Here is a 27,574-nt window from a genome sequence, read left to right on the forward strand (position 1 = left end):
ACATATACAATCTAGACGAGATTGCAATTTTCCTACAACTTGTATATCAAACAACATAATCGCACATTAGGCATAAGAAAAAACTTTGTAAATGAGAGCTTTTATTGAAATATAGTATTTTTTTCCGAGGGTTTTAATGAAAGATAGTTAAATAACTTCAAAATATATCATACATACAGTTAAAAATAAATGATGAACTTTTAACATCTAAATAACATTTCTATCACAAAGTTACTTCAACATAAAATACCACTAGCTTCCAAAATAAAAGAACAAGAGCAATAATCTCTAGCCTTCAATTAGACATAATAATCCACAAAATAGAGTAAGCAGTTATAATACAAAATAAAATATAGTCGTCACTACAATATATCCTCATCATCTTCCTCTGTAGGTGGTTGACCAGCAAACCAACTAGGAAAGAAGCATATGACTAAGATAAGTACAATACTCGAGCAGAGGAAAACAAACATTAAGGTACCCAAGAATACGAAAAACTCATTAATGTGGTATAATATTTTGATTATTGTAAAAAAGTTGAACTTATTAGATTTGTCACTAAACCATAACAAACTACACCTAACAATCCATGGTGAAAAAGATATGAATTTGGCGTAAAAAACATCAAGTGATAAGTTTATAAGAATGCAAAAAGCAAATGCAAATAGCCACAAACAGGGCAGAAGAGACATTGTGAATCTTTTTATAAAACTAATAGTACTTGTATCTTCTGATTTTCATATCTACCCCAACCGTGACAATAAAACATCTAATAATCCACAAAATATGTTCAACAGCAACACCTTAGTTTGGATGCACATAGCTCTAATTTTTCAAACAATAATGATGTAAAGTCCCTGAATGTTAGAGTGACAGCAAGTGTTCTATGAGAAAAAGTGGTGGGAGTAACAAAAGAGTAAATAATAGGGGATGTAGTGATTGACAAATATAAATCACCATAGGATGACACATGCCCTGGGATCAAGGTGGTTGAAACCTCATTTGACATGTCAGTGTTAGGTTTCCTTAGCCAACCTAACATGCCTCTCGAAAATGTTAAACATCGAGATAGGATACTACCCTGTTTTTTTTAATAGCAACGAAGATTTAATTAGAATGTTAATAAAACCAAAACAATAATAGTTAATTGTATACATAAAAAAAATCTATAGAAAGATATCTATAAAACAAAAATAATAACATGATCTACAAGATAAGCGCTATCAGAAATGAAATATCATAAAATATCTAATTCAAATAATTCAAACAAGTCTTAAAGACCAAAATTGATCACATAATATTTTAAAGCCGCAAAATAAAAAGATTATATATGCCTCTTGAAAGTGTTTTTAAAGTAGCAAAATAAAAATAAAACAAATATCAAGAATATTTTGAAACATTAACCACATTTGTGAGTGAACACAAAGCTGTTATTGATTGTAATGATAAAATCTCACATCATAAAATTTATTTGTTTTGTATAATCAATGCTGTGTTTATGATAACTGATATAATAGAGATTATAATTGATATGATACATGTGAAAATATAAAAGTTATATTATTATAAGGGTAATGTTATCCAGTGCCCACGGGGTACTGGTAGAGCTGTCAAAACGGGCGGCCCGGCCCGGTCGGACAACGGGCTTTTTAGGGCCGGGCTAAAAAGCCCTGTTTAAATATGGGCTGAAATAATGGAGCCCGAGCCCGGCCCTATACAGGCTCCCGGGCTAACGGGCCAGCCCGAACATACCTTTTTTTTTATCCATTCTTTGAACACATTTTTTTTAACGGCATATTCATTAGGAATTTTATTCTGTCAATTTTTTTTTATCCTTCTTTGAACAAATTTAATTCTGTCAATTTCTTTATGTATATACTGTCACGTAAAGCCATAGCTGCTGGAGTGGTTCATTAGGAATTCTTATTCATCAGTGAATCCTATAGCTACTGGTAATCAAGATAATGGAAATAACAAGTGGATTAATATTGTTGTTCATGATTGGTTAAGATATATAACTTTTTTAATCATGGAAATACATGCAATGAATGAAGAAAGTAGTAAACCATTACTATTCTACAGTCCTACAATTTACAATTACAATGTTATCAGACTTAATTAAGTTATCGTGTTGTACAATTTTATTTTAGCCAAGTTATTACATGCACACACAGCCCAGTTGCACATACAGACTACAAAAAATAAAAAAAATAAAAAAGACCAGTTGTATTTTTCGCGGGCTTCCGGGTAGCCCGGAGCCCGGACGGGCTAGCCCTAACGGGTTATGAGTTTTTACGGGCCGGGCTAAAAAGCCCTCTTCAAAATTCGAGCTGCAATTATTCGGCCCAAGCCCTACATTTTAATCGGACTTTCGGGCCGGCCCGTACGTCCCGGCCCATTTTGACGGCTCTATGTACTGGTTAAGAAGCAATAAATAGATGAATCTCAATTGATTTACCTCAATTAATTTGAGAAATAAGTCAACAATTTAACGTAAGAAGTAGATGTATTGAATACTCTTTAAAAGACAGCCATAAAAGATCCGCAATGATACACGCGCCTGTTAACTCAGCAATTTATCTTCCTTCGCCCTCCGCTCTTAAAGTAATATCCATGCCACCACTCTTTTGCAGCTTAAGTTCTATGATACTTTTCCCACTTTTCTACAGTTGCTACAATACAGCTTCTATTATATTTTTGTACTACTCTTTCTTTTATATTTTTATGTCTGAATTGGATTTGAATTGACTTTCTTTTATATTCACGTAAAAAATTAAAATTCACAGCAAAAAGAAAATTATTAAGAAATAAAGGCCCAAAATTCAAATCATGAGGAAAGGAAAGAAAAGCATGCGCGTGTGCTATATATATCCTGGTAAAGGAAAAGAAATTTGGAGTATTAAAGACAATTAGTTCTTGTTTTAATTAATTGATTTATTTATCACTTTAATTAAGGTAAATTAAATGAGAATAATTTATTTATTGTTTCTTAACCCGTGTTCCGGGGGCACCGGTTAGCAGCACCCTTGTAATAAAGTTACACATGGAGAATGTATTATACTCATTTAAACTTTATAGAAATTTATTAAGTTTAAATGATATTCTTCTAAATTGATATCATATTAAAATAAGAAATGAATGAGATGTTCAATATCTCTTTATCATGGTATACTCTGGTTAAAATAAGTGTAATGAAAAGTTATACGTTTTTTATCGAGATTGTATTACATTTATATTAATGTTGAAACACATACTTTTGTCAATGTCTTTTTATGTATCGATGATAATATGTATCTCATATGCATTAATGACAAATATGTGTCTCGTGCTTTTCCTAAGGGCATCGTTTAAGGAACTTACAAGAAAAACATTTGTCTTGAAAATATCAGTTAAACACATGCAAAAGTCATAACTACATAACTTTAAATGTAAAAGTTACTACTTTTGGATGTTTAAAATACGCTTTAAGGACATATGTTAACATTTTTTTTATATATATCAAATATTTGTCTCGGGTTTTTATATATCATTGACAAATATTTGTCTTGTAATTTTTATACTCTTCACTAAGAAATATTTGTTGCGTTTTTTATTTATGTTTTCTCTGCTTGCTTGTATTTTTTTATATTTATCCGCGATAAAAGTTTGTCTCATGTATTGGTGAAATACATTGTTTATAATTAATTTAATCAGAGTAACTTATCTTAGAGTTATTCGTGGATTCAACTTATCATAACTTATTTTTATTTTGAATAAGTGGTGTAAGAAATTGATATTCAACATTTTCTTTTATTTATTTTTGAATGAAATCATCATAATTATTTTGTTAAGGGAAGTTGAAGTTATTGTGAATAGATAAAAATATTATAATTACTTTTACTTATTTATTAATGTGAATTGATGAAATACCATTAATGTTACATTATTTTTTTCTTTCTTCCTTTACTCTTTTTAATAACGCGTCAATTTTGTTTTGTAAGATCATTTCATTGTTTGTAGTTTTTAATGTTTTGTTTGTTAGACCATTTCAATTTTATTTTTTTACTTTCACAAAAAATATTTTTTATACGTTAGAAACAATGTAATCAATTGAGATTATAATTCTTCGGTCAATGCAGAATATATCCTATAAATAAATAAATAAATAAATATTATATACTTTTAGAAAAATCTACTTTTGCAGACGTAATAAATTATGATTATAATTTTTTATTTTGAAATTATGTCATTTTATATAACATTTTATTTAGATTATTATCAAATACTACTTTGCAGACGTAATTTTACTTAGTTGTTGCTAAAAAAAACCTTAGTTGTAAAATGTAATGATAAAATTTAATGAATCAAGATTTTATTTGATTGTTAGTTACAACACTTTGTTACTTTAGTATGTCATAAATGGGGCTCCGTCTACGGTACATGACCTATATAGGTCTCCTACCGTGAGAGACCTCTTTTTTCTTCTTCTTTTTGTTTGCAAAATGACACTTTTGTTACTTCATTCTTTAATTAAGGGCATTTTGGTAAAACCATTAACACTTTGCTTCCACCATCTTCTTCCCGTTCTTCTCTACCCATTGTACAGTCCCTTCTCCTTCATCCATTCACCTACCGGTCACCATTACCACCCTCATCTTTCTCCATTCACCACACCAACCTTCAAACATTTAAAAACGTGGTAATAGTGATGACAGAATACACACATGTTTGCAACAGTAACTGACACTCCAAAAGTTGACTCTTTTGATTCTATGTTGTGATAAGAATAACATGTTCCATTTCCATGTCGAAAGTCAGAAGAACCTTTAGAACATGATTAATTTTGAGACTCTTTGAAAACTCAGAAATACATCCAAAATCCACTTTCAGTGTTTGCAAAAGGAGGTGAGAGACAATGAAAAAGAAAGGAAAGGGAAGAAAGCAAAGAAATAAAAGGAAAGGAAAGGACAAAAGTGTAAATTTCGATTTAATCACCATTAGATTTAATCCAATGGCTCCTATTCATTTTTCAAACAAAAAAAAAAAAGAGGAAAAAAGAGGTCTCTCACAATCACGGTGGGAGACCTATATTGGTCATGCACCGGAGACAATGCCTATAAATCGTGTTATTAATTTTTTTGTTGTTGTCATAAATGGCGATTGAACTATGATTGTTTTTTTTTTTTGAAAGAATGGTTTGTGATTATTAGTGAATTTTGCATTGCCATTTCGACATGTAACTTTTTCATTGTATTTGATTTTGATATGCCATATGTATTTGTCTCATTATTTATTCTTAAACGAATGTGCAGAGGATTGCATAGTTTTTATATAAAAATACACATTATTTATTATATACTCAAATTTTATTACATAATAATGCGTTAACTATATTAAAGGAGAAATACACATTATTATATATTCAAATGAAGTGCGTTAAAACTACTAAAGAGAGTTTGTTACCCATTTAAGTCATATCAAATTGGATGAATTAATTCTTAAAGCTCCACACAAAAAATATCTAGCTTACAAAAAAAAAAGAAGCTCAGTTGTCTTTATTTTACAATTCACATTTATGAAAATTAATTAATTAAGAAAGAAACTAAATTAATTAGCACATTTAATTCAATTGGTAATATTAAATGAGTTTAATTTTAATATAATATCATCATAAAGATTATTTCACCAGTGTCGTGTTTTAAAAATTGATAATATGACTCTTCCAATATAAAAGAATCTAGATTTTGTTCTTTGAATAGTTCATGTAGGAGGAGTTGAGGTAGCCCAACTTATACAAAAAAGAACATATGCTCCACCGCAAACTCAATGGTAGAGAGTCCACATAGACTAAATTGTAGGTTTGTGGGATACTTTAGGACAAGATCGAGAGTCAAAAGTCTTATATTTAACTCATCAACGGTGCAATCATTTTAAATGGACAATGCATATTAATTTTCAGTTTTTTACTAATGACGACAAATATTGATAGAGTAATGATAGTTTAAATTTTTACTTTTTGTCCAAGTTTGAACCTAAGATTTTGAACTCCTTTACCTTTAAATGAAATTTGTTGAGCCACACATTTCGGAACAATGCATATTAATTAAATGCAACCGTCTGATCACAAATTTAATTCTTGTATGTGTATATGCAAAAATACATATTGAAAGAGTTCAACACCTTAAATAGATCTCGCTAATTTAAAAAAAATTAAACATCACAATCACAAATTGAATGAATATATTGGTTAAGAAAAGATAAACAATTAAATTTTACTAACTTCTCTAAAAAACTAAATAATTAAATTTTACCAACTTCATTGCTAAATATGAAACTTAGTTGGACTTTTCTTCTGGATTTTTTTTAGGGTTAATATCTCTTTTCGTCCCTGTAATATTAACGAATTTCGATTTTAGTCCCTGTAAAAAAAGATTTAGATTTAGTCCCTGTAATTTCAGATTCTTCCACTTTTGGTCCCTTATTCCACCACGTCAGCAGAATCTGCATACATGGCACGTAAAATGAGGGATCAAAAGTGGAGGAATTTGAAATTACAGGGATCAAAAGTGGGAGGAATCTGAAATTACAGGGACGTAATTTATGCAGATTCTGCTGACGTGATGAAAGGAGAGACCAAAAGTGGAAGAATATGAAATTATATGGACAAAATCTAATTTTTTTTTTTTTACCGGGACTAAAATCGGAATTCGCTAATATTACAAGGACGAAAAGAGGTATTTACCATTTTTTTTATAAACACACCCAATTTCCATTTTTGTTTAATTATTATGTTACATAAGTTTTAACGGTGACTAATCTCTCGAAAAGTTATATACACATATAAAATGAGTTGTCCAATCTCAAGGTAAATCTTGCTATACTTTATTAAAGGATCAAGTGATTTACCACAACCATTATATTGGTCCCACTTTCCTAATTTGTAAACAAAAACAACGATTCCGGCAACCAAAAATAAGTGGAACAAACAACCACCACGTGAAAACAAACAAGAAAGTGTTGAAACAAACGAACCAACAAAGTACGAGGTTGGGTCTGATCCCAACACAACTAAACAAAACTGGTACTGCTGCAGGCGTTGAAAACTGTGTTCATTACAAATGGGGTTTCAGAAAATAAGGGTTGATAACCCTATCGTTGAAATGGATGGTATGTACCCTTCTTTTTACTATCATTATTAATCATAGATAGAAATTCCAATTATCCTTTTTTTTTTTTTTTGTTTATTTGATTAGATAGAAATTATATTTTCAAATTTCAACAACAATTTGTTCAAATATGTGGTTAATTACGTTCATTTGAATGTCCTTAGTAATACATGTGTTCAAATATACATTTGAAAATCGTGATTAATTGTGTTCAATCGATGATTAACGAGTTGCCACTACTTGTAATATCCTTTCACCACCTGCTGAGTGTAATTAACCATGTATTTGAATTGATGTTGTGATTTAGTCATTACTGAGAATCAAGTTCTAATAGATAATTGGAGTATGTCATCCTAAATAAATGTATCATGTTAATTGTGCCTTGTGGTTACTAGGTATCAGAACAGAAAGCATCATTTTGTTGACTTACACTTTCATTCTCCGAATAATCAAGCTTTCATTGTCTTTCACTTGCAGGAGATGAAATGACAAGAGTAATTTGGAGAATGATCAAAGATAAGGTAGTTATGTTATGTTTTCTTGCACTGTCTTGTTGTTAACAGACATGGTACAGAAGAGAGTATCGAGACAAGAGTGAAATTGCTATTTGATTACACCAAACCATTTATAGGCATTAAGAAAACTGTAACTAAACTACATATCAACATACGACTCACTATTAATCTCTGTCTGACTATATCTCGAATACTTATTCTTTATTTTTGTACTTTGTACATTTTGTAGCTTATTTTCCCATTTCTGGAGCTGGATATTAAGTATTTTGACCTTGGCCTTCCTCATCGAGATGCCACTAATGATAGAGTTACCGTTGAAAGTGGCGAAGCTACCCTGAAGTATGTAATCTAGTATTTCTCACGAGTCGTCTTTACTTGTCTTTGTTGTGGAGATTGTGTATGATTTTGTTGTTGCTATCAGTGTCACATTCTTGCTTTTCCTTTAATTTTTATTTGTTGTTTCCATGACTATTGTTATGATCACGATTTGCAATACAGTTAATATCAAGAGGAAAGTTCACCCCTATCTTGTTTATTACCCTTTGCATGTTTGAATTTCAGATAAGATATCCCATTTATCTCGATACCTTAGAGATGTCTTCTTTTATTCGAAATTGCCATGAAATTCTGAAAAAAGTATACATACAACATTTGTTTCATGTTAAATAAATATACTCACGGGAACATACATGTTGAAAACGAATATGCCCATGGCAGAGTAGCATTCCCATCAGAATGTTCTTTGGAATGTCATCGATTCCCAATAATGTATTTATATTAACGTGAAACAATTACCACCTTAATGCTGTCCACGTGTTTCTTAGAAGAGGTTAACTAAACTAGAACTGTAATGCCCCAAAAGTGTTACTTTAACAGTAGACTAACCATTCATCTCACTCATCACTTGAAACTGGCTCTCAGCCATTTGTTATTTATATCCGTGTTCCCATGTTAAATCATTATAATGGCACCCTATTATCAAATTCAGGAAAATTTTGCAGTAGAATTTTCCATCAGACGTGTGTTGGTATAAATATTAATCTTTTTAAATAATAATCTTCGGTATGCTGCAAATGATTTTTTAAATAATAATCTCTGGTATGCGCAAATGATTGGTGCTAGATGAGGTGTTAGCCTAGTTGGGATCTCTCTTATTACAATGATGCCTCTTCTTGCTTTCAATGTTTTCATTTCTATATGAATTTTTTAGAAATATTCTCATATGCCAGGCCTCCTAATATCATCATGGGATTTCTTTTCCTATCTTTGTAGGTATAACGTAGCTATCAAATGTGCAACAATTACTCCAGGTATTCATAATTATTTTTATTTGGAATGATGTGCGACTTTCCATGTCATCTTAACTTAAGGTTTTATTTGTTTACCAATATGATGCATATGTGTTAATGAAATTCACATCCAAAGGTTTTGTTTTTCATAGATGAAGGCCGTGTCAAGGAGTTTAACCTAAAACAAATGTGGAAGAGCCCAAATGGGACAATCCGGAACATCTTAAATGGTAATTAAACTCTGATGCTTTTTGCAACCCTTTTTTATGTTTTTTGTTTTTTTGTTTTTGAAGAAGCTGTTTTATGTTTGGTTTGTAATTGACATATATGGAAACTATCACTCTATATCCTTACAGGTACAGTTTTTAGAGAGCCGATTATCTGTAAAAACATTCCTCGACTTGTTTCAGGTGCCTAAAAATATAAAACTTATGAAATCTGAATGTTGCTTTACGATAGTAAGTGTTAATTGCTAGCTATTGTTTAGGCTGGACGAAGCCAATATGCATTGGAAGACATGCTTTTGGAGACCAATATCGGGCAACTGATGCAGTTATAAAAGGCCCGGGAAAGCTAAAGTTAGTGTTTGGTAAAGTCAATATCCAGTCAACTGTTTCTCATGAGTCATGGCTTACATAGTTGGTATATACAATGTTGATGAAGTTGCAATTTTTCTCAACCAAAGTTGACGTCAATTTCTAAAAAATATAAAGTTGGAGGTCTATAAATTTAAAGTATCTCACAAATTCAGTTGTGCTTTACAGCACCTAGTGGACATGAAGAACCTAAAGAGCTAGAGGTGTATAACTTTACTGGTGCTGGAGGTGTAGGCTTGGCCATGTACAATACCGATGAGGTTTGCATGTGAATGGCTTTTTATTATTATTCTCTCTGAACATATTTTTAACTACGGTGGCAATAATAAATGTGGTATTTGGTCTTGAAACAGTCTATTCGAGCGTTTGCCGAGGCTTCAATGAACATTGCTCTCGAGAAAAAATGGCCTCTCTATCTTAGCACTAAAAACACCATTCTAAAGAAATATGATGGAAGGTATGCTGTTATATTCGTTGTTCATTCTCTATATTTTGTGATTCTTGAATTAATCGAGATGCTATTATAATTGTAGTTGTCAGATCCCTAAGCACATTTCTAACTCTTTGCTTTTGTGAAGATTCAAGGATATTTTCCAAGAAGTTTATGACAGCAAATGGAGTCACAAGTTTAAAGCTGCAGGAATATGGTTAGACTAATTGCCTGTCATGCTAGTCAGAAACTTTTCTTTCATAAGCATTGATTGATAATTGACATTCTTGATTATTAGGTATGAACACCGTCTTATAGATGACATGGTTGCGTATGCTCTTAAAAGTGATGGGGGTTATGTATGGGCCTGCAAAAATTATGATGGGGATGTGCAGAGTGATTTCATAGCTCAAGGTGGGGAAATCCATATGCTCTTATCACATTAACTTAGTTTTTAGTTATTGAGAGTTTTGCTGCTTTTGTTAAGATCTGAAAAATGGTTTCTATTGAACAGGATTTGGTTCTCTTGGATTGATGACATCAACACTGGTATTGCGTTTGTAATCCTTTGTACTATTTCGCTTTTCCTTTAACACATATCCTTTTATTATGTTTCTATCTGTCTTTTCTTCGGTTACATACCTTTTCTTGCATGGATGTTCAAGAAGCTAAAATATGGTACAGGTTTGCCCGGATGGGAAAACTATTGAAGCAGAGGCAGCCCATGGCACTGTTACCCGTCATTTTCGGGTTCATCAAAAGGGAGGTGAAACCAGTACTAACAGTATTGCTTCAATTTTTGCCTGGTCGCAAGGTCTTGCACATAGGTAAGCATTGAAATTGAAATTCATATAATCGTTTTTTCTTCATGCTATAATCTCTAGAATTTGATCTTTTGTCATTGTAGAATTTGTACCTTAGATTAAACTATATGTACTGCAACAAAAAAACTGTATGTATGCACCTTAAATAATACAGATGGCAGGCTGAGTAGATTAAGTGGAGGTTTATTTGTGTTTTTTCTAAGAAAGATTTTTTTTTATAAAAAACATATGAACATTTTTGAAAAATTTACTCTATTAGATAAATATTTTTTATGAAAAGCAAAAAACCTTATAAATTATAATACAAATGTTTTATTGTTCTTCACTTCACATTACTCAAGGGAAGAAGCTTAATGAAAAAATCTATAATTGAAGGACTCATTTGTTTACGCTTTAAAGAAAAAAATTAATCACAGGAAAGGTTTAATGATTTTTAATCATAATTTAAAAGTTTTTGAAGATTGAAAAAACAAAAAACAATTCTCACAAGTTATAGTTTGTTCTCCATGTATAAGCTTTGCATAGAAGTTCTTATATAATATCATTTTCTTTTAGAACTTTCCTGTTATAGGATGGAAATGTTAAGTTTAATTATTTTTGTTTTTTGGTTTTCACTAATAAAAAGTGCCGCTATACTTCTTTGGAGAGACGAGAGAGGAAATTTTGTCAGAGACAAGTTTTAGAAGGTTATGGCTTTCGTTTGAGTAGAAGTAAGACGAAATATATAGTATAAGTTTATCATAAAACTAAGCACACCTAGTTTAAAGGTGAAAGTTGGAGACCTCATACAATTCAAATATGTTGGGTCAATTGTACAATGCGACAGATATATAGAGAAGTAGAGGGGAGATGTTAGGCATCAGATCGAGCGGGGTGAATGAAATGGAGGAGAGCTTCAGGGGATTTCTATTTTGTCATACATCTGTAAGACCAGCGGTGTAATTAATATGACACAGTGTTGGGCAGTAAAATGGCAACATGAGAGTAAAACTCAGTGTAACAGAGATGAGAATGCTACAATGGATGTGTAGAATTTCCAGCGAGATAGGATAAGGAATGAATGATAGCATGAGAGAGTTATGGTTGAACCTCAACTTAGGTGGTTCTGACATGTGCAGAGAAGATCTGTAAATTATGCAGTGAGGAGAGTATATCAGATGGAGGGTATCTCAATTGCTAGAGGTAGAGGGGGAAAAAACAACTATACAAGACACTATTATATATGTATATGTGTGCGTGTGTGTGTGTGTGTGTATATATGTTTTATTTGTTCATATAACTCATGTAGCCAACCCCACTTAGTGGGTTAAGGCTTGGTTGTTGTTGTTGTGTTGTTCATAAAAACAAATTAAAAGTGAAGTTGCACTTTTTGTAAGTATTAACAAAAGTAGATGTTTTGTCAAACTAAATAGACTTTAATATGGTAAAATAGAAGTGTGTTTTTTATTTTAAACTTTTTAGAACAACGTAACTTTTGCAGGGCAAAGTTGGATGGAAACGCTAGACTGTTGGACTTCACGGAGAAACTGGAAGCAGCTTGCATTGGAACAGTTGAATTGGGAAAAATGACAAAGGATCTTGCACTTCTTATTCATGGACCCAAGTAATATCTGGCCCTGTGATAGTTCTTTCAGAATGCTTGTTATTCCTCTTGCTAACAAATCAAAACTACTTGTTCTTTATTTTGTTGTAGGGTTTCTAGGTCCCACTATTTGAATACCGAAGAGTTCATTGATGCCGTAGCCGAGGAGCTGAGAACAAGATTAACTACACAGGCAAAGCTGTAGAGTTCCCTAGTTTCTCAGGTTTATTATGTCAAGTTTTGAATTTGGAATATGTTTGTTTGAATAAAATATGGAAGAAGTTGGGTGGAGAGAATAACAAGGATGATGCAGATACTTGACAGACACAACAGACAGAATCAAGCCAAGGGACAACACAAACCCCATTTGTGATTACTTAAAATAAGCACTTCCTAAACCTGGATTTCCCCCCTTACAGATAGAAAAACTTCTGTTTACAAAGAATTCATTGGCCTGGTTGAACTTCAACTTATTTTGGATTTTTCAAGCTCTAAAAAGGGGGCTATAAATGTAACAATATCCCCAAATTGAGGAGCTAGCTATTCTCTATCTTATGTTCTGTTGTTATAGATATTTTTAAATATATTTGTGAAAATGATTACATGCATTATAAAAATTTCTGTCATTTTCTATAGAATATGGAAGTTGGTATATTTGCTAAGTTTTATTAGTAGAGATTTTTGTTAAATGAGGCCTGAAATACACCAAACCCAATGATCAAATGGCCAAATTATGAACTTAGGGATTGGTTTTGTATTAACTAGCAGTCTTGATGGTAAAAGAAAAACTATCCAAATGTGGTGTTGTTGATAGTATATGGATGGGGTGTTTTGCCCTTTTGTAAATAATAGTCAAGAACATGCTAAAAATTGTTAAGTGATGACCCATTTCATGCCCTTTTGAAAATCATGATTAGTCACACTCTCAGAATTAAAAAAAAAAATTAAAATTGGAACACAGTCCCTAGACCAAGGGACTAATTTGAGTATTTCAAATTGTTATTGATTAATGTCTTTAAAGTTGGTGATCCTTAGAGACTACTCCCTCCGTTTCAAAATATAAGCAAATTTTACTTTTTAGGTTCATTCAATTAATGATGTATGTGGTTTATAATATGGACTACATACATCAATAATTGAATGAACCTAAAAAGTAAAATTTGCTTATATTTTAAAACGGAGGGAGTATCTGTGATTTTTTCCTTCCGAGGACAAACATTTTTTTGAAAAACTCAAAGGGTCTAAAAGTTTTTGTAATGTCCTTTTGCAAGTCAGAGTTGGAAGAGAATTTATGACTAATTTGGTCTCTCTTTTAAGCTACATCTTTATGTTAGTAACCTATTTGAGTAACTTGGACATTGTTGTTTAGTTTTTATGAAATACTATGCATATTAATAATGTAAGAGCATTATAACGAGGTTATAAAGGCCTTAAATGTGGTTCCTGCAACTTCCAGAGTGTTTTGTTTTATCATCACACGTAGCGTTGAAGCTTCGTTTTGCTACCCCCACGAATCTAAAAAAATAGTCTTCTTGCTCTCTTTGAGAATAGAAATTTAGAATAGTTGAGACGAACTGTGGATGGAGAGAACTGAGAAGGCATAGGTGATACAAGAAATTAACAGAAGGGGTTGGTAATTTGGGTATTAGTATGTGAATGTGCTGTTTAAATCCCACATCGACTAGAACACAAACAGAAGTGTGTTATTAACATTATATAATGAGAGGACTTCTCTCATTTCAAACCATGCAGCTGTGTGATGAGCACATAGCGAACTATTCTTTTGCCTTTTACTAAAGAATACCGTGTGCGCGTCACTTAAAGCGGCATACGCTAATTTTTGAAAGAGCTCTCTTTATTGAGAGCTCTGCAATATCAGTTTAAATTTTTATTTGAGTAGGATGGGAATATGGTGGCTTGTTGTCGTTTAGTCTTATTGGTTGATAAGGAATAAAGTTGTACTCAAGGATAGAAAACTAAGTTAATATAATTTCCATCTAGGACTTTATTAAAGTTAGATTCTACTGATTTTCAAATCTATGTTACTCTTGGTTAACTATAATTTTGTTCGAAAGGATTAGAGCTATGTAGCACGGACACTTCTCAGATTAGGCGTGATACGTATCCGACACCGACACATAATTACATTAAAGACCGTATCAGTGCTTCATAGGATTAGAGTATCCCTTATACTCCTCAATTTTTATCTATTTTACATGCAGAAAAAATATAACAAATTAAAAAAAAGACAGTGCTACTTTGGAACTCCTTACAACAATATTAAAGACACAAAAAGATATTCAGAAGGAAAAAAATATTAATGAATTTACATGTATGCGTTTATAATACAATGATATGTTCTTTGATATGCCTTCAAGTTTTTCTCATGGAAAAGAGGAAGTTACACTTTTGCTAAAACAAGTATACATATATATTTATATCCATATATATATATATTTCTACTAAAAATACTCAAAATCTACATACGAATTATCAGTTGAAGTTTTGCCTTTTTTATCATTGGTAACATCTGGCAACTTCTTATCAACTGGTGGTGGTGCTGTTTCTTTTTTAGCATACTTTGAAAAGTCTATAGCATCTGGTATATGTGGTGGTGTTGCACTTCTAACTAGAGCCCAATTCACTCCTTCAAAAAATGGATGCTGTTTTATTTCTGTTGCTCCTCTTTTATATGCAATTCTCTTCTGAGGTTCCTTAATCAACAATCCTCTAATAAGATCTTTAGCCACAGGACTAATTTGAGGACTATCTGGAAACCTTAATGGCTGTCCAACAACATTGAAAAGTGTCGCTTTGTATCCTGCGCCTTTAAAAGGCGTTGCACCGTGCAACAGTTCATACAAGAATATTCCGAAAGTCCACCAATCTACCGCACTACCGTGTCCTTCTCCTTTGATGATTTCAGGTGCGAGATACTCGTGTGTGCCTACAAATGACATTGATCTTACATTGGTTGGTTCTGCCATTAGTTCAGGAAGGCGGTTTCCGTTAACCAATAGGCCGAAGTCTGATTTTGCTTTTCGATTTTTCTTCGAAGGTAAAATGCGAGGGAAGAAGCTTGTTGATGACTGAGCAATCACTGCTTGGTCATCATTCAATATACCTCCGGAATCACTATTGCCACTGCTGTTTCCTCCGTGGGTGGAGGACGACTTGACAAGTGTTGGACAGACAGAGCAGCGAAGCGATAAATCGAAATCTGAGAGCATGATGTGACCTTCGTCCCTAACTAAAAGATTTTCTGGCTTTAAGTCTCGGTATACAATGCCAAGCATGTGTAGGTATTCAAGAGCTAACAAAACCTCGGAAGCATAGAACCTATCAAAAGAGATTTGAAACATAAGATTCTTATCTACAAATTGAATTATCAAGGTTAAATCAAATTTCTAGCAGAAGTCTTGACAGTAGGCAAAACTCAATCGTAGAGTGAGACAATTTAGTACTTGAAATTAATCTATCACATTAGTTCACCTCAAACAATATCAGAGACTAAATTGGCTGACTCAAAAGAACTAATGTGATCGAGGATTTCCAAAATTTCGTTAATTTTATAGACCACATTTCCTGAGCCCTACAATTTTAAGGACTAAACGCACAATTCACTTGAATAAAGTAATCGCAGGTTGTTAAGTCCAATACAGACATGCAATTGCAATGTGTGGTCAAACATAATATATCAACTTATATGAAGTTATGTTTCCACTTCCATATGTCCTGTGAAATATATGCAGAAAAATGGAAGAACAGTTGAAAAAATGCGTCAAATAGATTCAACTAACCTTGCAGCTTCTTCGGTGAAACACTTATTTGGTTGTTTCTGTCGAAGCGAATGAAGATCACCGCCACTACAATACTCCATAACCAGACAGTAAAACTTATCAGTCTCAAAGTAAGAATACAAAGTAGGCAAAAAGGGATGATCAAGAAGGCCAAGAATCTCCCTTTCAGTTTGTGATCTAAGAAGTTTGTTTCTACTTATAAGAGCAGCCTTGTCCATTACTTTCATAGCAAAATGAGCATCAGTTCCTTTAAGTTCAACAAGATAAACACTTCCAATGTCTCCATAACCGATACGCTTCAGAAGCCTAAAATGGGTAAGATTTAGAGGACTATTTTTGGAAGCCATGTTAATTGCATCCCACCTTATATCACCACCAGTATGTGGCCTAATGTTCGATGAACAACTTGTGCTCTCTAAACTGTCGCTTCGAGAGCTAGCTCCACTTCCTGGCGCACCTTGATTGTTCGTCTTTGTATTAGTAGACATACCCTTTGAAACTCCTGATGGTAATGGAGTTGCAGCATCAGAATTTGAAGGCATCCTGCTGTTCCTTGGACTTTGTCTTAAGAAAGCATCAGGAATGTTTTTGTTTGGTGGACTTAGTTTCTGTGGTCTAGTTTTATTTGCAGAATTTGAATCTGTTTTTGAAACTTGGTCCATATGTTTAGTAGATTCACTTGCTGAATATTCATTTTTGTATGCTTCTTTTTCTTCTTGATTAGACTTTTTGTGATGAGTTGGTGAACTGTTTCCTGAATTTGGATAACTACGAGCATTATTATGCGTCTCGAACTGTTCTTCTGATGTATTGTGATTCATCTGCATATATGAATGAAACATAAGTTTTGATCAAGTTTTTACAATCATGAATAATTTTCACAAATGCATTCCAAAATAATTTTGAGGTCTTCACAATGATATCACAACCATAATTTCAACCAATACGGCCACATTTTCCCGCATTAAAAATGTTCGCTTTGTAACTACAATCGCGGCTGCAACTTAAAACCAATGTTGTATCTTTTACTTAAGAAACCATGGACCAACTGTGCATGTGCAGAAAAAAATAATTATGAAACTCTTACCTCTGGTAAATCAGGCATTTTGATAGGCTTTGGCACTATGAATGTGCAACACAATGACACCCCTTACGAAAATTTCTGGAAGAAAATAATTGAAAATTGGTTATGGAGAGATGATAAATGTATTGTTTTGGAAAAACAATGAGAATGTTGATTTCATGATTTTAACACATACCTCAGACTCAAACAAATCCATATATATTTATCATTTTTTATATGAAACTAAAAGTACTAGCATCTTTTTTAATGTATCTAATGTGATACCAAAATTGTATTCACAAAATGTGATTTAATTTCTTCTTGTGATATAATATGTACAAATTAATTGTGAAAAAAAAAAAAAAAAAAAAGCCTTATTGTTGAACATGCAGGGTGCCATGACATAAAAGTCAAGAGCATAAAGAACCAAAAAACCATATTCATGGTATCCACGTTATGGAATGTAATTTAAACAACAATTTATTAACAAAAAGAGAAAAATAAACAAATAAAAACATGGGGACATATATGTGACAATGATATGTTTCCAACCTTTAAGACATATATGTTGAAGATTGATGTGACAAAGAAAAGAGATTTCAAGGAAAGCAATATAAAAACCTTAAAGTTAGAAATGGCATCAATCCTTGTAACTCCTGAGGCTATGTAAGAGCTAATGACAATAATGTTTGAGTTGCATGGTCAAATGAATATAACATCTAAATTTCTTTTCAAGAAGAAAAAGAGAGACATTATGAGAACAAGGTTGTTTGGTTAAGGAAAGAAATGACATGTGAATATTGAAAATGAGCTGGTTGTTGATTGGAACACAACCTATGATCAAAAAAACATTTGAGATTCATATCATGTATGAGAGGAAATTGTGGAACAAGAGTTAGAAGATAGAAAAATAACCACAATTAGGAAAAACCGATATTTTATATATAGAAAATGGAAAATAAAATACTATATGAAAATTAATGTGATTTTATTAAGTACAGTGATGAGTTTTTTTTGAGAGAGAGGAAATGGTCACAGGTATGAAAAAAGAATGGATAGGAGTAATATTCTCAAATGGAAAATGGGGTTTTAACTGCCTCCCTCTCCTATATATTTGACCACTCTTACTTATGTCCTTAAATTGGCAACTCCATGCTATGTTGTCATCACCTTAGCTTAGCTACCATGTATGAAAATTCTTATTTTTTTCACGGTTATTTTCTCTATATTGAGTTTAATTTATATGCGTAGAGACATCCATGTAGATTTAATTATTTAAATATGTTATGATAATATTATTTAGAATATTTATACAAATATCTAAATAGTGAGGTTTGATCATACGTATAAAACTGTTTTATATTGTTTGTGCATACAAATTATATTTTTTAATTTTTTTTACTAGTTACCCTTTAAGTTTGATTTTATTTTCGATTAGTCCTTTAAGTTTTTTATTTTGGATTGATACTTTAAGTCTCGTTAAAAGTACAAAGTTATTTTTTTAGAATATCCGTCATAAAAACACATGTGACTGCTACTAAGTTCAATGTGGATTAAACAATGTTAACACGACCTTTTACAAAGTTCTTGAAGGACCACCATTAAAACTTCATTCTAGAGGGAGTATTAATTATTCTTTTTGAAATAAGAGGGATTATTAATTATTATGTAAATGACATCATTTGATATATCATTCAGCTACGTGATTAAAAAAATGAGACGTAGATCCAAAATTAAGAAAAAAAAGGTAAAATTGGGGGAAAGACGGTTTTGAAATTGGACGACCAACTGACCAAGGCTTCATTATTTTGAAAATAGTGACAAAAGTGTATTTATGGCAAAAATAATATAAATTATAATACATAAATCAAATAATTAATTATTAAGTGGTGTAAGTGTAACATAACATCTGGTTAGATAGAGACTTAAGAGCATACATATTACATGGTGATAACGTGGTATATCACTTGTGGAAAAGTTGAACTGATGCTGAAAATCAACTTCAACGTGAAGGGATAGGAATAATAGGATGGTCAATTGCCAAGTTTGTTTAATGCCAGATCATGTTTAAGATGGTGGTTGATGTTCCCTGATTACAGTGAAATCATTTAATACAGGAACCATGATATGATGTAAAAGCCATTTAGTGCATTGCAAGGGCACCAGTGATTGAAATGGGCCTACAACAGAATCCAATAATTGGATGGGACCCACAACAGAATGAGTCAGCAATTGATGAGGGAAAAATTCTGTCATATACCTAAGAATTGACTATTGAGAGGAATGCAGGCGAGGCCAGAGAAAGAAAATATTACTCCAACCTCAAATATAAGAAGAAAAAAAGAAGTTAAAGTTGATGTATTTGATTAAAAAATTGAATCCGATATGTATAATTGGAGACCGGAGGGAGTACCTAGCACTAGATTGGATGGAAATGTAGATTTGTGAGAAATTATACAGTCATCCAAACAAGGAAATTATAAATATTTTTAAATTAAAAGTTGACAAGTTTGTGAGTCTATTCCACAAACCTACAACCTCCAAGTCACACAAACAACTCTGTCTCTAACCACTGCGTTGAGATTCACTATCATTAAACAAAAAAATACAACCTACTTTTATACTAAAGATATCTTACATCAAGTTACAGATGCCAGCAACATTGATTTGATCTCAACTAGGGTTGTACATCTTGAATAGTCTTCTGCGCAGAAGAGGAATAATGGGATTCAAGTTCTTTCAGGCTAGCTGCAGCTTCCTCTCCAATCGTAGATAATGTGTGGTCTGTTTTTTCTGCCAGTTGGTTAAACTCAAGCCTTCTTTGTTCTACATGGTCATTAAGGGAAGCAAATCCTGAAAATATTGCAGTCTGCTTCAGCTCCGATACCAATTTAAGTAACGAATCAGCTGCTTGGACCTGTGTCATTCATCAATATCAAAAAATGAGAAAAATATAACGATAATGCCAAGGGTCTGTCTGGCTCGACAGAGAGGAGACATTTTAATAGAAGGTCCTAATATTTACATACATTCTAAGTGGTTGTAGGAGGGGAGGAGGAGAGGAAAGGGAAAATAACTCTTCTTGTTTGGTGGGGAGGAGAGGGACTACAATGGAGGAAAATTACAAATTTATATTTTACGCCCTTTTAACATTTCATGTGACATTTAATTTTAACCTTTTTTAGTCTGTCTATTTAAAACTTTACGAACACACTTTCTATCCCATCCAAATCTTCCAATTATTGCAGTTAAAACCCAACACTAGACATGACAAACGACCAGAACAATGGAGCAATGCAATTACTATTCAACTCTATCTAACAGTGTTGCTTAAAATATGCTTCACAAAATAATGACATGTCCAGTTATGTCAGACACAATCAACCACTCTTATAGGTAGTAAGGTACTGAGTACTGACAAGCAAATTTCTCACCAGTCCACAGTAACACTAAGAATATCGATGCACAAAACCCATATAAAACAGCCTTTGCAATATACTTGCACCGAAGCATAAGAATCAACAGAGCTGTAGTCTTACCATCCTAGCAGCACGCATCTCCATCATAAAAGCTTCCTGTGAATTTCTAACAGGTGGATCATTTACCTGCAAGAGTACAAGCAAGGTTGTATGATGTTAACAACAAACTGAACATTATGCACATATTTTAGAGTGCCAGAAAATCAAAATAATTAGTTGTGTTTGACAAGAAGAAATAACTAGTCAACACTCAACAGAAGTGACGATATACACCATTTTCTCGGAGCTATAAAAACTAAGGACAAGATGTTATAAGCAATAAGAAAGATATACATGTTTATATATGTTTAATCCCTGAACATAAGATAAGAGACACGATGACAAACAACCGACTCTTTTCTATTGATACACTCAGAGCCATTTATAAACTTGACAATGTTGATGAAACAAACACTGTAATCTTTTTTCTCAAAGAAAGTCAACTCAAAGACTAAATCTGACATTGGCATTCTCAATACACCATGATTATCATTATCCTTAAACTCCCTCCCAACCTTCTATTATAACTGTGTAAGCCAGTGGCAAACAACCGAAAATGTTAAATCATAACATATCCTCAATGCAGATGGCATCTCTCAAGATATTTCAAGATAGATTATAGCATAAGTGACTCTTTCACCATGATGTATTTTACTGCGCCTTTAGTTGCATCTTCTCATTGTTTCAGCCTCTCAATGAACAAGCATATTTTATTTGTTCTTTTCACCTTAAATGATTCTATAAGACAAATCGGTTAGTCATCCTTAGTGTCGTCTCTCACTCACTCTTTTCTTTCTTAATTCCTACACCTGATTTTATTCAGCATGTAATTGAAAGCTCAAACTTATCCCATATACCTTCAAGGACAGTGTATAACTTTTTTGACATAGTTGCATAATGCATGCATTTGGTATAATTACAAGAAAACCAAGAAATAGCAAAACATTACTTCAAAACTATGAAGCATGGACTCCGACACGGACACCTGACACAACACTCACGGACACGTCGACACCGCTAATGTAAAAAATATAGGACACCGTTACATATATTTTAATTTATTTAAAGACGATCTAAAATGAAAATTAAAATACATATATAAACATCTAACTTGAGCAATTTATGTCATTAGAAAAAGTTCTACAACAAGATATCATAGTATTTGACCTTTATTTATTCATCTACTATCAAATAAGCTAAAAACGATATAATCAACTATAATGTCTATAACCACTAATCGATCAACATTTCTCAAAACATATGTAACTCTTGTATCTATGGTGTGCGGAAGCAAGAGAGAGAAAAAATTTGTTTTAAATATTTGTTTGAGTTGTCCGACACGGCTCGTATGAGTGTTATATAGGTGTTGGAGACCGATCGTAGGAGTGTCAAAGTAAAGAAAAAATCAATTATTTAAGACACCGGTTCGACACGTGTCGTACGGGTGTCATAGGAGTGTCGGACACCGCGACACGTCTAGTCCTAGAGGTGTCCGTGCTTCATAGCTTCAAAATGGGACTCAAAATGTGCACGGTTCAAAAGACCACCGTTGGGTTTGGGTCTTTGGGATATAAGCAAAATCCCAATTCCAATAGATAACTCAACAACGGAATTTCAGAATAGTTGATATCATCAACACCATTGTGCAAGGTGCAATTACACAGTACATGGATCATCACTTATCAAATCAATGAAATCCATATGGTATCAAAATAGGACTCAAGTGTACATGTACAAAGAAAACCAAAACTCAATACTATTTAAATTTTGGATGAAATATATACCAATAACCACATACATATGGCATCTCAGTGTTCATACTAACCTTTATTTGAAAACACTGTCAAAATGGAAAATACAGAAAATTAAGATATGTACATACCCTGGCAACATTGACGAGGTGGCTGAAATTGTCCACAATGTTGGCGATATCACCTTCCACTCTCTGCAACAACGTCTTCTGTTTCTGAGCAGCCGCTGCCGCCGCTGCCGCAGTGGGCCCACCTCCGCCTGGTCCACCTTTGTTCATTCTCTTATTCTCCACTCGGTGATGAAACTCTGAAGAACAAGGGAGACGCTCACCAACTCAGCTTCCAGAACACAAAGTGCGTATTATATTATAAAAATAAACATCTTAGAGGCAAGATGAAAATAAAATTGACTTCAGTATTCAAATTGGCAAAAAACTGAAAAAGTACAAAACATAACTAATTTCAAAAAGATCAAAATTATAAGCAATATATGCCTATAATAATTGTAACGTCTCATTTTTTGACATTAAGAATTTAAAACATTTCATCTCAAATAGGAATTTACTCTAAAAATTCAAATTAAATAAACAGAATGTCTTGCATTATAGAAAACATTTACAAAATAGTTATAAATACATAATTGACACTCTTTGAAATGCAACATTTGAGATAAAACCTAAACTAGACTCTGACTGTGATCCGGCTCTGTTGATAGATACTTTGAAATGGTTTATAATTGAAAAAATAGAAATCAACATGGGGTGAGATATTGACTATCTCAGTGAACTTTCCAATTGAGATAAAACATAATCTCAACATTGAACAAAATTCGCAATTTAAAACATAAAATATTGATAAGAAATTTAAATGTTGCAGAGAAATTCATCAGTTAATTACTTACAGTAATTACATTATTATGCATTCACTTAATCTTAACTTATAACTAATAAGTATACAAATAATTGTATAAGTTATCGAATGTGGGAAAACTCTGACAACCTAAACTAACCGACTTATGAACATAAATGACCGTCACATTAGAACGATCACTAACAAGTCAATTATCTCTAATGAATCATTTGGTAAGACGGAGATAGATTAACTCCAGTAATGCCTCCAGTCACAAAACGGAACAAGTTCTGCATTTTTATCCTAACTTCAAACACGTTTTTAGACATCAATACTAATCCAAATACTATGAAATTTGTACTCAAATTGAAGGGAATTTAGTCTATTTTCCACAAAAGAAAGAATCGTTTAAAATGGAGTTATAGGGGAAAAGATTTGATCGAAATACTACAGGTGTATCCTGAAATTCAAAAACAGGGCCAGAATTGCAATATTACTCAATATCCACATTTACCCAATTCAAAAACTCTCTTAACACATATGTTAATCAATCAATGACGAGTAGCCAAATAAGGTTCAAGTAGTGAATCAATTAACATATCAATACACATGCATATAAATTTTTAAGTACTTCTTCTCACACAATCAACCATTACAACTATAAATTCATTAAATTCAAGCAATTTCATAAATCTAATTCAATAGTTTCAGGAATGTATGCTCATGCATGCAATTTCGTGATCCCATAACTACTCTTAATACTCAAAATCATGATAAATCACTAAAATCCCTTTTCTTTTCTATTCAACCCTAAACCCCATTTTACACTTAAATGGATATTCAATTAGAAAAGTGAAGGAAACCCACCTTAATTGATAAATGAGATGGTGATGCTAGCTCCTTAACTCTTCCTTTGATGCGAACTCTTTCTCTAATTCTTTGCTCTAAGCTTTATTTCCTAATTTCTCCTCTTCAATTGAACCCTAATTCAAAAGCTCCTCTTTGTTTCTAACTTCCTGACTTTGTAATCAAGTGCTTCAAGTTGGGGAATGGTGGAAGAATATAATTTTGAGAATTGGTGGTTTGTTGTTGTGTATAGATGGAGGAACGAAGAAGAGAAGAGGGAAGAACTTGTGTTCTTTTCTGATTTTGGAGTTGAATGAGAAAAATAATGAGGTTTTGTTAATACATGTATGGAAATTATAACATGAAGTTACTATAATGTCCTTTGTCAATCACCACTATTCCAATTGTGCCCCTTCTCTAAGTTTTTGGGCCTAAATTTATGTTGGGCTTGATTAGAATTCTTTGTTCACTAATTATTTTCTCCTCTAATTCACATAAGTTAGTGTCATTAAGGTTCTATGGGAAAATGTGGGTTGTTACAATTGTTTTTAACAGTTTGAAAATTATAATTATAATTATATATATAAAAACAAAAGTACTTGAAGTTTTTCTTTAAAATGTAAAGAAAATATAATACTTCATTTAGAAAATTGCATTACCAGATCCAGTAAGAAAACCCTATCATATTACTATTACCCTCTAAATTACAAGAACGCCATGAACAAACATTAAAATAAAATCCTGGTAATAGCTCAAGGCAAAAAAAAGTGTGGTATTATTATTGCAATGCAATATAACATCAAGTGATCTATCAAATCCTGAACAGTAAAAAATAAAGTTACCAGTAACAGTCTGAGTTGTTTACCTTGAGGGGTCGGCTAACCAATTAAAGAACAACAAAGTCGTGAAAAAGGCAAAGTGTGATAGCAGTGTCTTTATCTGCAATAGGTCACACATAACAACCGAATTAGAATAGTCAAGCATTAAAAATAAAATAAGAAAGAAGGGAAAAAGGATGTTGAACAAGACATAAAAACCTATGTGGAACAAAATAAACAGAGTAATTCCTACAGAGATGATGATTAAAATCATCCGAAACTATATGAATATTTTCGTAGGTGATGAAATGTATGATAAATAAAAAAGCACAAAAGCCTTGATGTTTTGGTTACATTTGTTTGTTCTTACTACTATGGGATTATTGGAGGATGTAGGAGCACAATTCTAAATCACTTGAATGACAAAAAGTTTCAACTCAGGTAGCTAAAAAACTAAAAATAACATTCAGATTTCAACCCACAAAAAAACTTGTTGCCTTGGCTTGTTACAATTGGAAAGAATGAGCTGCAGCCTAAACCACCCCCGCTATTTCAGCAGATATATCATAATTTAGAAGCTATAAGTACAATCAGATACAAAACAAAGTTCCCAATCGAAGTGTTAGGAAACCAGAAAGTATCACAGCAAAACAGAGAGAATAAAATAAGATAGAAATGAGTAAGGTAGTGTGTATTATTGAATTCAAACGAGGATTTACTGAGGAATTGGTTCCTCAACCACGGAGCAACCTCTTTGCAGAGGGCAAGTGCTCTCTACCTATTTCTAATGGAAAAATATTCCCAAAAATAAGATTTCCTCTTAGAATTTGGGTTGGGCCTAATTCAACCTTACAAGACTGGCTTATAAGGAGAGGGCTGCCCGAGCTTTACAAACACTACACAGCCCATATTTCTAGGCAATGCGGGACTAAATTGAAACCTTCACACCCAACACAATGAAGACAACCCAAATGCCGCAATTAGGCGGCTAGGGCGGTCCACAATGAAGGCAGAATTTTCAACAATAACTGAATGATTCCCTTTTTCTAAAAGCTATTTGCCACCAGCATTAGTGTGGTCCACAATGTAGCGCCTCTTTCGATATTGGTGTGGCTAAAATTTCAAAGAAATTACTATTCAAATCATTGACGACGACCTATTTTTAGGTAAGCACAGGAAAAATTAGTTCATCCTATAAAATAGAACAGTGACTTTGTAAGCACAATTGTACAAAAAAAAAAACACAATGCACAATACGTAACAAAATAAGCAATAATGAACAATTATGAACCCATACCACCAGGCAGGGAAATCTCTAGGCTTTAACAATTGTGCTTACCGAATTTTTCTTGTCGTAGTTATATATACTGAAATTGGGGTTCCTCCTGACAAAGCCAAGAAGTTGGTTCTTTGAATCTTTCCCTTTAATTTTGATAAAGTAAGGAAACTGAGATGTTAGCGGCAGTATTAGAAGAAACATTTCAACAAACAGTTAAAGGTCATGACATGTATATTCAAATTTGATCATACCTAACTAACAGGTTTGAAATTGAATAATATACAATGTGTTAAGAGTAAAGCATAATATATCAAATTTGATCCAATTCCCAATTCTGAAACCCCAAAACAAGCAATTGGAGAATTACCTTTTCTGACAACAAGAGGCGAGAGAAGAGAAACCAGCGGCGGGAAACGTGACTGAGTAAGAACAGAGTCGTGAGGCGAGAAGAAGAGTGGGTGTCTCACGGTGTTTGGTGTGATTAGAGAAGAAGAGTGGGAGAGAAGGAGTAAGTACCCAAGTAAATCCCTGAATTTACCGAATGTCAGTCAAATCTGTCACTTCATGACGTGTGTCGTTAACCTCTCACAAGATTTTATTATGTCTGTCACGTAAACATGGATTAATTTGGTCTAAATGAAAAAAATTTCAAGAATCAAATTTATTTATTGCTTAAAAAAATTGATTGATTTATAGAAAATTCGAACTCGCTTTTACATAAAAATAACTGTTATAATTTGTCACCTAAAGTTCAAAATTCCCAAAATTTCAAAATTCCTTTCTTCCCCAAATCTATAAAATAAGATTAGAATCCTAATTTTATAATTTGTCACCTAGAGTTCAAAATTCCCAAAATTTCTTCCATTAATTGATGACAACGCTGTTCCCCAATTCAAAAAACTTCAAAACCTAATTTTTTTTTGATTGAATTCAAAATCCAAAAATTGTTCAAGCTTTGGTGTTCATAAATGATGGATGGTCATATGGGCAAAAACAACTATAATAGTCGGCCTAAGGAAAGTGGCAATGAAGAGGTTTAGAGGGGAAGGTTGATGGACAAAGTTGATTGTGTATGAAGTGAGCTTAGGTTGATTAAGTATGTGTTAGTCATAGTTTGCTTGTTTGGGTTGTTTAACATGCTACTGTATTGTACTTGGTATGTATATTGTTGTAATGAAAAGAGGTTGAAGATGAATGAATGCAACTTTTTTGTCGAAAAATTTCCATCAAATTAGTCCTTAAATTATTTGCCTAAGTATCAAATCGATC

The 27,574-nt window shown here is 32.6% G+C and overlaps 3 protein-coding genes and 1 non-coding gene across 10 annotated transcripts; 2 read left to right on the plus strand and 2 right to left on the minus strand.

The window, feature by feature from the left end:
• Positions 1–6,900: 6,900 nt before the first annotated feature.
• Positions 6,901–13,019, plus strand: LOC11445769 (isocitrate dehydrogenase [NADP]). Its single transcript, XM_003595830.4, has 15 exons — positions 6,901–7,146; positions 7,623–7,666; positions 7,890–7,999; positions 8,933–8,970; positions 9,102–9,179; positions 9,306–9,359; positions 9,437–9,538; positions 9,714–9,805; positions 9,899–10,002; positions 10,124–10,192; positions 10,274–10,389; positions 10,490–10,524; positions 10,660–10,802; positions 12,280–12,402; positions 12,493–13,019. The coding sequence occupies exons 1-15, from the start codon at positions 7,098–7,100 to the stop codon at positions 12,584–12,586; spliced, it is 1,251 nt and encodes a 416-aa protein (XP_003595878.1). The 5' UTR covers positions 6,901–7,097; the 3' UTR covers positions 12,587–13,019.
• A 1,112-nt stretch (positions 13,020–14,131) lies between these two features.
• Positions 14,132–14,248, plus strand: LOC112419564 (U5 spliceosomal RNA). Its single transcript, XR_003009692.1, has one exon. It is a non-coding gene; the product is annotated as a U5 spliceosomal RNA (small nuclear RNA).
• Positions 14,249–14,678: 430 nt separating this feature from the next.
• On the minus strand, positions 14,679–17,584 carry LOC11446731 (serine/threonine-protein kinase RHS3). Of its 2 annotated transcripts, XM_024776152.2 has the most exons (4): positions 17,441–17,584; positions 17,269–17,343; positions 16,182–17,002; positions 14,679–15,720 (listed from the first exon to the last, which is right to left on the minus strand). In XM_024776152.2, the coding sequence occupies exons 2-4, from the start codon at positions 17,284–17,286 to the stop codon at positions 14,844–14,846; spliced, it is 1,716 nt and encodes a 571-aa protein (XP_024631920.1). In that variant the 5' UTR covers positions 17,287–17,343; positions 17,441–17,584; the 3' UTR covers positions 14,679–14,843. The 2 variants fall into 2 exon arrangements, with proteins under 2 accessions (XP_024631920.1, XP_003595879.3); XM_003595831.4 differs by lacking the exon at positions 17,441–17,584 and having other exon boundaries at positions 17,269–17,433.
• A 2,026-nt stretch (positions 17,585–19,610) lies between these two features.
• LOC11446732 (mediator of RNA polymerase II transcription subunit 22a) lies at positions 19,611–26,882 on the minus strand. Of its 6 annotated transcripts, none has more exons than XM_024775629.2 (7): positions 26,673–26,882; positions 26,366–26,448; positions 25,074–25,147; positions 24,230–24,505; positions 22,645–22,820; positions 20,784–20,849; positions 19,611–20,161 (listed from the first exon to the last, which is right to left on the minus strand). In XM_024775629.2, exons 5-7 carry the CDS (start codon positions 22,789–22,791, stop codon positions 19,922–19,924), a joined length of 453 nt encoding a protein of 150 aa, XP_024631397.1. In that variant the 5' UTR covers positions 22,792–22,820; positions 24,230–24,505; positions 25,074–25,147; positions 26,366–26,448; positions 26,673–26,882; the 3' UTR covers positions 19,611–19,921. The 6 variants fall into 6 exon arrangements, with proteins under 6 accessions (XP_024631397.1, XP_039686551.1, XP_003595880.1 ...); XM_039830617.1 differs by having other exon boundaries at positions 22,645–22,895; XM_003595832.4 differs by lacking the exon at positions 24,230–24,505.
• Positions 26,883–27,574: the final 692 nt, after the last annotated feature.

Source organism: Medicago truncatula, chromosome 2 (assembly GCF_003473485.1).
Source record: "Medicago truncatula cultivar Jemalong A17 chromosome 2, MtrunA17r5.0-ANR, whole genome shotgun sequence".
Classification (NCBI taxonomy): Eukaryota; Viridiplantae; Streptophyta; class Magnoliopsida; order Fabales; family Fabaceae; genus Medicago; species Medicago truncatula.

Excerpts from the sequence above, each read along its gene's own strand:
- LOC11445769 (XM_003595830.4), top strand. The coding sequence starts at position 7,098 with ATGGGGTTTCAGAAAATAAGGGTTGATAACCCTATCGTTGAAATGGAT. Across the intron at positions 9,806-9,898 it reads CCATGTACAATACCGATGAG|TCTATTCGAGCGTTTGCCGA; the intron begins GTTTGCATGTGA and ends GTCTTGAAACAG. Across the intron at positions 12,403-12,492 it reads CTTCTTATTCATGGACCCAA|GGTTTCTAGGTCCCACTATT; the intron begins GTAATATCTGGC and ends ATTTTGTTGTAG.
- LOC11446731 (XM_024776152.2), bottom strand. Across the intron at positions 15,721-16,181 it reads TTCACCGAAGAAGCTGCAAG|GTTCTATGCTTCCGAGGTTT; the intron begins GTTAGTTGAATC and ends CTCTTTTGATAG.
- LOC11446732 (XM_039830620.1), bottom strand. The coding sequence starts at position 22,791 with ATGAACAAAGGTGGACCAGGCGGAGGTGGGCCCACTGCGGCAGCGGCG. Across the intron at positions 20,850-22,644 it reads ACCTCGTCAATGTTGCCAGG|GTAAATGATCCACCTGTTAG; the intron begins GTATGTACATAT and ends GTACTCTTGCAG. Across the intron at positions 20,162-20,783 it reads AGATGCGTGCTGCTAGGATG|GTCCAAGCAGCTGATTCGTT; the intron begins GTAAGACTACAG and ends TGAATGACACAG.